At 45.1% G+C, this 12,614-nt stretch overlaps 1 protein-coding gene across 1 annotated transcript in view; it reads right to left on the reverse strand.

Annotated features, from left to right (window-relative positions):
* The window catches only part of NOXRED1 (NADP dependent oxidoreductase domain containing 1), a 282,269-nt gene that overhangs the window by 48,925 nt on the left and 220,730 nt on the right, over nucleotides 1-12,614 (reverse strand). The window contains exon 7 of the mRNA XM_078659966.1: nucleotides 2,940-3,094. Coding sequence (XP_078516092.1) covers nucleotides 2,940-3,094 — 155 coding nt within the window. The remainder of the gene's footprint in view (nucleotides 1-2,939; nucleotides 3,095-12,614) is intronic.

Genomic DNA, 12,614 nt, shown 5'->3' on the forward strand with positions numbered 1-12,614 from the left:
TCCGACACCACCGTTTTCCGGAAACGACTGTGAAGGGGTTAAGGTTTGAATTATATACTACTCGAGTGTCATGATATAAGACCACCAACGATCGGGCGCCATGTAGCAGGGATTCTGTTCTCCTACAGAACTGTGCATAGAGATTTGGAACCTCAGTGAATTAGGGTGACCCAAAACTCACCTCAGTACCCAAAACCCCCTTACCGAGCTAGCTACAGTGTCTCATTGGTCATAACAAACTCCCAATGCTTAGACAAACCAGAACATGAACTTACAATACCTCAGGTCACGTGGAACACATGAGCACTCTTTCGCTATACAATCATTTCAAACCAGAACGTGCACATTTGAAATATTTATTTACTAATACCGTCTTCTCAAACGCAGTATCTTAGATAATACAAGGAAACATATTATCAGAAGCAAAGTTATCAGCATAGTTACTAGTCCATAGAAAGCAAAAGGTGACAGTATGCTAAAATACTGTAATGAATAAGGGTTAACAACACCTAATTCTCACCCTCCCTAACTAGCATATTATATTAATATCTAAGAAGGTTTCTTTGGGTTTTAGCAGGGCGGCCCCATACCTCAAGATCCTAGTGTGAAGAGATCACATCAGATTCCGCCAGCTCTCTGCATGCGAACCGCATCAAGTGTGTATGTGTGCTCTAAGCAAAGCAATATAAAACGCGCCTAAAGCCAGAATTTGGCAGGAGCTGCACTTATGTTATGTCTATGAAGGTGCGGAGATCAGACCTCACAACAATTCTGTGTCGAGTTATCCTTGAAGCTTCAGCACTCACTGTACAGACATAGTTTACCAAGCAAAGCTGATATCAGAGTAATAACATATTATTCTCATGTAAATCACAACGCTCTTCTAGGCTGAAAGCTAAATCAACAATTATGTGTCGTGTGCAGAAGCAGCAAAAGGAAAAATGGCGTTTAAACATTTAATAAGCTCATGCTAACTTAACACAGTTTATAGAAAAGCAGTAACTATATGACAACATGAGGGAAGCTTGCATACGTGCTTTTATTCACTATAATCCGATTGCATTAAAATGGCTGCTGCTACGCGGGATTTTCTACTGCGCATGCGTCTGTCATACTCACGTGACATGACGTACTCTTTGCTTTGGGGGGAAACTTTTGCTTCTGCGCACTAGAATTAAAATGGCTGATCTTTGTTACAGCATGCATGAAGCTTGCACTGCTGCTTTTGCTAAGCTGTTCGTTCTGCTTAACCTTAACGCAATAGTTAAATATAAAGTAATGGGAATAGAGTAGAGATAAGTGGTATACAGTGCATTCTTTTATTCTGTGTTCTTAAACTATTTCTTTTCTATTCTTACATGTAAATCAATTTTGGGCCTGATGCCTGTTGCTGAACTCCATATTGGAACCTTTGAGCCTGCGCACCAGAGTCTAAAATCCATCGAGTCATGGCATTGAATGAGTGCCAGGGACAGTCTTGACCAAGATGCGCCTGGGAACCTCACCTCCTGAACTCTACGGAGGAAGCAGAATTCTAATATGAACTAAAATGTAACAAATAATAGAACATTCATTGTCGGGTGGAATAAAATATACATGGGAAAATAAAAATTGATGGGCGGGAACGTTAATAGAATATTCAAAAGAAAAGTGTCATTTTGGTATGGTGTGATGACCTCTCCTCATTCCTTGTCCAATCAAATTTGGGGATCCTTACACTTACAACATTGGGGGGTGGTACACTGACCTGGAAAATAGTATAACTAGGGTAGGCTTAGCTAGACTTGTCCGAATAGCTGTCCTGTCACTGACCCAACGCACTCAATAGGTGACCAAGAGCAGAGGGCTGCGGAGCACTCTGCCAGAAGATTCGATAACTCAATCGGGGTTCTGGGAGCTGAAGTGCTGGCGAAGCACTTTGTCGGGGAAATCAATAACCCAATCGGGGTTCTGACTGTTAGCTGCAGAGAGGGAGTAGCACAGGCGTTGCAACTTAACTGCGGGTGCCATTCTTAACCCTTCCTAATTGTTATATGTTTAATTACTGCATGTTTGCATTTCATGTTCCTTCTCTTTACCCTTCCTACTGTTAAAATTTGACATGTTCCCTTTTTACCCTCCCTTTTTGTTAAATGCCTAAACATTTTGATCGTATTTCATGTTCCTTTTTCTTTACCCTTCCTATTGCTAAATGATTGAAAATAGTTTAATACATCTTTTGCATAGTTACATTTTGATTCTGATCTTCATAATTGAAAGTCTTTTGGTGTTTAATCTTTGGATCATGACCATTTGAGAAACTTAGATAAAAAGTTAAAAACGTTCCTGAGTCTTTGGTTATTATATGAGTGCATTGTTAAATGTTGCTGCCTATTTTAAAAACGAACTCCCTGATCCAATAGGTTTACAGGTACCGGCAACAAGGGTTGGTAAGTTAATGGTACAGGACCTACTAGGGAAAAATATCTGGTAGTAAAGCTAAGGTTACCAGATAAAATTATATGTTTATTGTATATGGGCCCAGGTGAGTATCGTAAAAATATAGTTGGGTGACCTGCGCGCTCTATCAGGCTCATTTACAAAATTGCAGGTAGTCAGCCCGCCTGATGATGCAACATTGGCCCTCACCTCTACCTGCTCGACAGAGGTACCCTACCATACTAAGAGATCACAGCTGTAAAAGCAATGATGGCTAGCACGCGTACTCCAGCCAGCAGTATAGCTGGAGCACTTCTGCAAAACATTAATGTTAGCTGGCTGTCATGCCATGGCAGACAACTGGCAGCTAAGTTTTGAGTCTTCTTGCAAATGTGTTACAGAAGATGATTCTGCCCCTATCATCCATTACAAGACAAGGTGATTAGTTCCCATGTAAAATACGACTTCAAGTACCTCTTTAAGCATCTTTTCAACATCACACATGTAGATAGTTACATTACCCCTTGGGCTCCATGGACATGTGGCCTGGACAGCATCCTTGTCCTGAAGGGCAGCAATAGTGGTGCCTTGAGTCCCCCACTTGAAGCCTTGGAGTTCAGACTGAAACTGGTACTTGGGTCGCAAGATGGAGTTGTGGGAGAGGAGCAGTTTTAGCCTGAAAGAGGAGAATTATAGATGTCAGCATTGTCAGGCTGGGATACAAAATGCATAAATAACTGGGAACAGACAGTCACCAGGCCTCGTAACCTTTAGAGCAAAAGTTAATGTATATCAAATTAGATGTTCTCTGCACTGCACAGCCTTACAGTGTATCCCAGTAACTGGCCACGTATACTGTCTAGCATATGATTCAGATGCAAGGAAAAGTGATGCAAAATTTAGCAGCAGAGAAATCAAACAATATTAGGTAGCACATTCCAGTCTTGTCTGTGCAACAGTACTGAATCATACACACCTTCCGATGAAAGGGGCAAGAATAAAAAAATTATATATATGGATTTTCTTATCGTAGATTAGGAAAAATGAGCCGATCTGTACTGAAAAGGTTACTTTTTGGCTTAACATGATAGGTGTTATATTGGGCCCACAACAAATTTAAAGTTTTTGACTATATTCTTTTAAAAAGTCTAACGACTACCCCTAAGGTTTAAACACACGACTCATGAAACTGTGGGCCTGATTTAGATCTCGGTGGACGGGTTACTCTGTCACAATGGTGACGGATAACCCATCTGCCGAAATATGAATCCAATTATATCCTATGGGCTTCATATTTGGGCGAACGGGATGTCCGTCACTGTTGTGATGGAGTAACCCATCCACGAAGACCTAAATCAGGCTCTAAATTAGTTGGAATTTTGACTGCAGTAAAGAGATGAGGTCTTAGATCTTTGCAAAAAAGATATTAGATTGGTTTCTAATATTAATCATTCGTTCAGTGCTTTCCAAACTCTGTGTCGCAACACGTTTCTGTGTCGGCCGTCATGTGTGGGTATGTCGCACGAGACGCAGCCTATGCATCATGCAGGATGGTACTGCGCATGGTACCGATGCAGTACCTGTTCTTGCGGAAGGTGGAAGAGGAGGAGCATCGCGCTGCTGTTCTCCTGTGGGCCCGTTGAAGTGGCAGGGCCAGTGAGTAAGTACTGCGGCATCTCCAGCTGGCCACTCTTGCAGTGCAGTGCTCACTGTGCTGCCCCCGCAGTCTTGTTAACCTACCGCCAGCGGCATGGGGAGGTCGGCAGCCCCATTAGGCTTGGGCGTCGCCTTCCAGGGCTCGCTGCTGCTTCCTGCAGAAGGAGTCTACTGTGACGGCGAGCCATATCGGAGCATCGTGCTGCCGGTCTCCCATGGGTCCGTTGAAGCGGCAGGGTGGTAAGTAAAGACGACGCATCTCCAGCAGGCCGCTCCTGCACTGCAGCGCTCGCTGCACTACCCTCGCAGTCCCAGACACAGCAGCCTTAGAAACAGACACGTTGGACAGAGCAGCACCATAGGCTGCAAGAAGCGGATGCAGAAGCACTAGACACTTAAGCCACAGAAACAGCCACACTACAGATACAGGCACCAGAAACAATAGCACCAGACGGAGCAGGCATCAGTCACACAGAGGCACGAGAGACAGCAGCTCTGGAGACAGCAGCGATAGAATAGCAGTCCCAAAGACTTCAGCCACTTGAGACAATGGTATTGGAGTTATAGGCACTAGAGACAGCACTCAACAAAGATAGGAACCAATTCATCAAAATGGCATTGCTAATCAAATTTGCTGTGTGAAATATGGACTTGAACCTTTAGGTTTACTTATGTTACTGGCAGCGGCCGGGGAGGCCGGCAGCCCCATTAGCATCACTGGCACTTGCTTCCCTCCCGCAGACCCATGGAAGCATCTGGCAGCGGCGGTGACTAAAGAAAGCCCTCGCATGTCTTAATACCCTTACCACAGCATGGCGACAGGCACTCTGATTATCTATAATCATGCCATAAATTGAACAGTCAACAAACGTACGCACAGAATTAGTCCTGGGAAAAACGCCAGTAGCGTTCTAAAATAATACACAAATTCACTAGATTTTGTCACCAATGAAATGTCAATCAATGAGGCCTTTGTCCAAATGACATCGGTTGAGCCAAGCAACAGTGCATCCAGTTTTGGTCAATCATAATTATGAATATAAGTTTGTCTACAAACCACACAAAAATAGCTTTAAAAAACTCATTAGAAATCTTTTAAAATTAAAGGGTAACCAACAGTACAATATAAAAACAATCTACTTATAGTTTAACCCAGAACTGGTTTAACCTATTTTTTGAAAGCCTAAAGGAGACACTTTTGAAGTTCAGGATTTGCTGTTGGACATTCCAGAGATTGTGTCATTAGGCAAGTGCAAGATAAGGCAAACAAAAAGACAACATGAATAAGTTTATAATTAAGAAGCAAAATGCTGGTGAAGATGACATTTGCGATGAACAAAATGTAGCTCTCTGCGGCTTTCGACACCGTCCCCCATGACCGCCTCCTAGCAAGACTCTGGGAGGTGGGTCTAAGGGGGACGGTGTTCAGCTGGTTCCGCTCCTTCCTCTCTAACCGACAGCAAACTATCTGGGCTCCACCTTTTTCCGCCGCGATGCCACCTCTGGAGGTTGGAGTGCCGCAGGGCTCTATTCTGAGCCCTTCGCTTTTTAACATTTACATGACCCCGTTGGCGGCACTCGCGGAGGGCTTTGGGGCCCAGATCGTATCGTACGCTGACGATACACAACTCCTGTTCACCTGCGACAAGGGCCATGACTTTGACGGGACTTCTATTCGGGGTTGCCTTGGGGCAGTGTTTGACTGGTTCAACCGACACTGCCTCAAGTGCAACTCCGAAAAGTCGGAAGTTCTCCTCTTTGGCTGCCCCGCTGATCCCAGGTGGAAGGAGTGGTGGCCTGCCGCCATGTTCCCTCCTGACAGTGATTCTGGGTCTGCGAAGAACCTAGGTATTCAGGTCGACAACTGCCTCTCTTTCAGTGGTCAGGTGTCGGGCCTGGCTGGCAGATGTTTTGCGATCTTGAGGATGCTGAGGAAGTTCCTGCCCTTACTATCCATAGAGCACAGAAAGATCACGGTGCAGGCCCTGATTGGCTCTCGCCTGGACTACGCCAACGATCTGTACCTTGGTCTGCCAGAATACCTCATATTGCGCCTCCAAATAGTACAGAACTCGGCAGCCCGGGCCATCTTCGGCCTTACCAGAAGAGCCAGGGCCACGGAGCTCCTCAGAACCCTTCATTGGCTGCCCATAAAGAAGCGGATCGCTTTTAAGGCCCTGACCGTCGCCTTTAAAGCCCTGCATGGTTTAGGTGCCTGCTATCTTCAGAAGTGGATCACTTTCTACCTTCCTTCGAGATCCCTTCGTTCTTCGTCACAAGCTAGGGCAGTCACCCCTAGGATACATCGGGCTCGCCGCGGCGGACGCTCCTTTAAACATCTTGCACCTCTGCTGTGGAACGATCTTCCTCTCACGCTCAGATCCTGTTCCAATCTTTTGGCATTCAGGAAGGATTTGAAAACCTGGCTGTTTCAGCAATAAGTCCTTTCACGTGTCCTCTCCTCATGCTGCCTGTTCCACCTGTTTTGAATTCCCATTTAGACCTGTGAGGCTCTGACAGCGCCGGGACACTCTTCGGAGTAGCCGTGCGCTATAGAAGCACCCCATTTAACATTAACATTAACATTAACATTAACATTAACATTAACATAGCAGCTATTGAGGAAAGTACGCAAGTATCAACTGAACGGTCTGTCTCAGTACGTAAGAAGAGCAAAGAAAAAATCTCCAATCCTCGTTTATTTAATAAAGCTTATATGAAACTGGGGTTCACATTTTCCGGTAGTGAAAACAATCCTTGTCACCAGTGTTTAGTTTGTGGGGATATACCTGCAAATTTATGGTCCCAAATAAATTAAAATGGCATTTTACCTCAAAACCCAGCCATTGGTCAGAAAAACCAGTAGAATACTTTATTGAGCTTTCAAAATCTATAAAGAAGCCGTCTGCATCATTCACAAAGAGAATGAAGACATCAGAGAAAGCTCAAAACGCAAGTTACTTGGTTGCTCAAATAATTGTCAAAAACAAGGAACCACACACAATTGCCGAAACCACCATAAAGGAATCTTAGAGTGCTATTGTTCGAACAATGTGTGGGCCAGAATTTGAGCTAGAAGTTAATAAAATCCATTTGGCTCCCGGTTAGGGAGAGGGTGAGATTCAAGGCACGTTGTTTGGCCCACAAAAGTTTGCAGGGGAAAGGCCCGCCGATCCTTCGGGACATGGTTCAACCTTATAAGGCCTTCCGCTCTCTCCGTTCTGATCATCAACACCTATTGCAGGTTACGAGGGTAAGGAAGGCAAGAACTGGTGGAAGAAGGTTCTCTATAAATGTGGCCACTCTGTGGAACTCTCTCCCTCTGTACTTGCGTTCGGAACCGAGTTTTTTACGCTTCCGTAAACTTTTAAAAACGTATCTGTTTCCTGCCTAAATTTTGTGCCTAGTAGGGTGGCGTTACTTCTCTGGATGAGCGCGGGGATGCCCAAGGGTAACCAGGCGCTATATAAAACTCATTAATAATAATAATAATAATAATAATAATAATAATAATAATAATAATAATAATAATAATAATAATAATAATAATTTGGCAGATAACACAATTGGAAGTTGTATTCAAGATATGTCTGATAACAGTAAGCTGCAAATGAAGGATATTTTTTAAGAAGATAATATGATCTTTACATTGCAAGTAGACAAACCAACTGATGTCAGCGGGCTAGTTAAATTATTCTTTTTTGTACGTTTCATTTATACTGACAACATTATTGAGCAATTCTGTGTTGCCTAGAACTTCTAATGAGAACTAGAGGTGAGGATCTATTTAAAACTTTAGATTGCTTTATGAAGGAAAATCATTTGCAATGGTTAAATTGTGTTGGAATAGGCACGGATGGCACACCCTCAATGGTTGGCTCAACAAAAGGTTTTATAGCTTTAGCAAAGAAAGAGAATGAAAACATTATAATTACTCATTGCTTTTTACATCGCAAAGCACTAGCCGCGCAAACCATTGGAAATAAATTAGGAAAAGTTATGGACAAAGTGGTTCAAATGGTCAATTACATTAAAAGCAGACCTCTTAAATCTAGATTATTTGCTCATATTTATGAACAAATGGGGGTAACGTTTAAAAAGATTCCACTGCACACAGACGTTCGTTGGCTCTCAAGAGGTCGCGTGCTTTGTCGTGTGTACGAATTGTGGGAAATGATGCTTCAACTTTTTAAAGAAAATCAGCAAGGCGAATTCTGCGATATAATTCAAAACAAACTTTGGTGCACAAAATTGGCATATCTTGCTGACATATTTGAACATTTGAATAAAATTAACACCATTATGCAAGGAAAAGGAGAAAATATCTTAACAGTGCTAGATAAAATTTGTGCCATGGAAGACAAAATAGCAATTTGGAAAAGGAAAGTGAAAGAAGTCAATTTTGAAATGTTTTCCAAAACTGCTGAGTGCGAGCTGAAATGAGATATCAGCCTGCTGATTGTTGACCATTTAACATTGCTCAGAGAGAAAGTTCATCATTACTTCCCAAATATTAAAATCCAAGACTGTGATTGGATCCGAAATCAATTTCTTGCAAGTGGGAACCATTCACTTATTGACGAAGAAAAATTAGCTGAAATAAAAAATGATTGAAGTCTGTTAGTGATGCATGAAGAGGGTGACTTAGACAGCTTTTGGATTTTCAAAAATGCACCCAAACATAGGTAAAAAAGCATTAAAAATTCTCCTGCAGGTTTCTACTACATACATTTGTGAAGTATCTTTCTCAACGTTAACAAACTTAACGACACTGAAAGGTGGAAGCTTGAAAATGCTTGATGACTAAATGAGAGTGTCTTTATCTAATATTCCACCAAATATTGACCAGCTGTGTTCAACATATCAACCTCATACATCTCATTAAAATAGTAAGTGTTGTTGGTTTTATTCAAATTTTTCAATTCTTGCACATATTTACATATTGTTACTCATAAAGGACAACAGGTTTTGGAAATGTATGTGTGTTATTATCTTACAAATCATATATTTTTAAAAATATCAATGAAAGGTTTTCGTGAGATATGTTGCGTCCCTATACCTTTTGTTATTTACAATTTCTATGACCTGAACGGATTTGTCTGTATCTCCTATATGGGGTTAGTTAAACCCCCGGTTTGCTAGTAAAACTGAATTTCCTTGTTGTGAAATGATGCATGTCTAAAAAGTGTGTCACCAACATGAGAAGTTTGGGAAGCACTGCATTAGTTTTTTATTTTTTTTATTTATTTATTTATTATTTTAACCAGTGGGAACAGTGAGTAGTACAGAGTCACTCGCCTACATCCCTTCTCGGGCCGGCTTATCGTCTGTCATCATCGATTCAGGAATCAAGGTCATTGGTAACAGAGGTAAAATAGCAACTTCCATTCACAGTGAGGCAAAGGATCAGTAGCTGTACCAATGTGTGCCTGTACTACATTGCATATTGCATCCAAACAAGAAAAAGAGAAACGTGCCCATCATTACGTTCCCGCCCCGTTAGTCCGAACTTCCCCCCCTACCACACTCCCCCCTCCCCCAACTGACCCAAACTAGATGCGCTCATCAGTCCCTAAGTCCTTCTGTGTTGTACGCCCTGGACTCTGTGTATGTGCCAAGTGAGCCGTAGTCAGGCGTGTGCTTACTCGCCCTGCCATACTCCCTTTCCCTGCACTGTGTGTGCCGCTATCCATGTCTAGAAACGTTTCCCCCACCCATGTCCCACCAATGCCGGGGTGGAGGGGTGTGGCGTGAGGTCCCTCCCTTGCCGCCATTATCTAGTGTCGTGTGTCAGCCCTCGGCGCCTCTCGTCTCCCCTATGAAGGTATCTGTGTGTCACTCTCCGCCTCCTTAGCTGTCAGGTAAGCCTGGTACAAGCCCCAGAAGTTTTTAGGGCGGCTCCTAGGAGGGAGTAGCTCTCCAAAGGCCTCCGATTGCGTATTACAATATAGCATCTCACGAGACCATCTTTTCAGGACCGGCAGAGGCCCTCTCATCCAGCAGGCCGCTACTACTTTACGCGCCACCAAGAGACCCATGTCAACAAGCCTGCGCAGTGGAGCAGGGACCGGCTTGGAGTAACCCAGCAAAGCCAGAGCCGGATCTGGTAGTAACTCCACCTCAGTCATATTGCTCATTTCGCCAAAAACCGCCTTCCAGAATTTTTGTACTCCCGGACATTCCCATGCCATATGCATAAAACCGGCCGTCAGCGCGTGACACCTCTCACACTCCGCTGATTGTCTAAGACCATATTTGTGGAGTCTTTCCGGGGTGTAGTACACCCGCTGCAAGTATTTAAAATGAATCAGCCGGTGCCTGGCAGCACTGCATTAGTTTATGCAAAGCCTAGGCTATTCAGTAACAAAAAGTTATGACTAAAGGATTCCGATTTTAAACTGAGAGCACAACCCGAAGATGGTTACATCTAGTATGAGACGGAAGGCGTAGGGTTGGGAATATCCAGACTGCAGACAGCGTGAATATGAAGATTGGTACAAAAGGTACCAGCCTGTAGAAGGATGAGTTTAACTGAACATAGGCACTGGAGGTCCCATACTGTCGGGCGCGCTCACAGAATAATCACTTGTCAGGGACTCATGCACACCTGCTGAGGGCATCCATGCAACAGGATCAGGTGCGTCTATCTGCAGGTTTAACTGCAGCAGTATGAGATCCCTCTCTGCGGTGGCCATTCAGGGGTGGGGGGATTGGGTTCCTGGGGACACCATGCCTTCTTTAAAGAAATAATTAGGCAGGAAGTGATAGTGCCATGATGGGTCAGAACTTCTTATTTCTCAGCCCAATCCATCATGGCTGCCATCCCATTAATTCCTCTGGGGTTTACCCAGCCCAAGTTGTGGGGAATTATTTCCTTTGACTTCTTACACTGTCTAGGTATTTTTTTTTCTATACAGAGGTTGTCATCATATTTGTCACAACGCTCTTGGATGTTTTCGTTTCCGTTTCTTGGTTGTCTTTTCCTCTGAGTACTATGTGCTGCTGTTGTTGTAGCTGAATTTTGGCAGTTTTTTGTCTGCTTCTTACTTTTTCCTACTGGCAGTTTCCTTAGAGGTCACATTCCAGCTTCGTGTCACCTTCCCTGGCTGGCAAGGTAGCTTCCAAAAGCAAACGTCCATGCTTTAAATCGGAACCTCCAGACACAGACAGCTTTTCTTGTGTCCAGCTGCTGAGACATGCAGAATACTGGGTGCAGATTTTGGGATTAAACCCAGAAGATATCAGTGCACAGAGGATGTAGCATGAGGCCAGACTCAGTACATACCATACTGTACATGAAATGTGCAGCCAAGACACAGATAAAAATGGTATCTATAGTAAAAGGTTTCAAGCATGAATATCTTCCGCAGAGCAAGGCGCCCTAAAGTTGTGCCTGGACTCAGATGATCTCAGAGCCCGCTTTTTCACATTTTTAAATCAATCATTCTTGCTTTAGTTATGATTATCCATGTTGTATTACATTGGGAGTCCATTTAGGCTTGAAGGCCTGCATGATAGTAGGGGTGAGAATCAAATTCTGGATTGTGAAAGAGCAGCTGTGTGTATATAACTACACACGGCACGACCCCTGCTCCGAGTGACACCTGGAGCTTGCAGCGGTGTCGCCGCAGACGTGATTAGACGCCGGGAACCGGAAGATACTGGGCCTGATAGAGCCGAGGGGAAACGGGCCACACAGCCACGACCTTGCGCATTGAACAATCCGTGCTGCGTGACATTAGGTGCGGCCAGAGCGCACCCTTCACGTCGGTGAAGGGGAGGACATCGCGCTAGAGGGCCCGACGCGACGCGCTGCTCCTGGCGCTTGGACCTGCTAGGGGCGGCGGACGGGTGTATGAGCCTACCCCCCTCCCTCCTGCCAAACAACGCACCAGAGAAGACGCGATTTGGAGCCCCACAGCGATACTCGGTGGGGCGTGAAAGAGTGGCGGACTAAAGCTGCGGAGGGCGGCTCCCGGATAGCTGCCGGGAACACCTGGAAACAGGGCACAGCAGAGCTGGAGCTGGGCGAGGCGCGAGACTCCTAGCGCCGGGAAGCACACATTAGAGATCCCAGAGCCGACGGGACCTCAAGGAGCATTGCTGGCAGCGGGGAAGGTACGCCCCAAGAACTGGCGGGCCTCAGTGTGAGGTATCTATACACTGTGCCCTCTGCGCGCTGCGGGGCCTTGAGGGGGCCTCCCCCCCCTCGGAGCGTCTTTGCGGCGCCCTGGCCTCAGGCTTTCCGGAGGGTTCCTGGAGTGAGGAGCTGCACCTACGCGGCGGGATCGCCGCACCGGGCCCCGGACGCTTGGAGAGGGCCGGAGTCTAGGCTGTGATACCCCAGGGCGTAGCGACTGCGGGAGAGCTCCGGTGCGTTGTCCCCGGGCAACAGTGAGTACTACGGGCACCCCCCACATGGACAATATAGCGGCCCTTTGATCCCGCACAGCAGGGGGTGGTCGGATCCCCTTGCCTAATGGTGAGGACCTAGGAGTGGTAGCGCGAGCCCCCCCTTTCGCAGCAGCCTGTCCACGATT

Source organism: Lissotriton helveticus, chromosome 9 (genome assembly GCF_964261635.1).
Source record: "Lissotriton helveticus chromosome 9, aLisHel1.1, whole genome shotgun sequence".
NCBI lineage: Eukaryota > Metazoa > Chordata > Amphibia > Caudata > Salamandridae > Lissotriton > Lissotriton helveticus.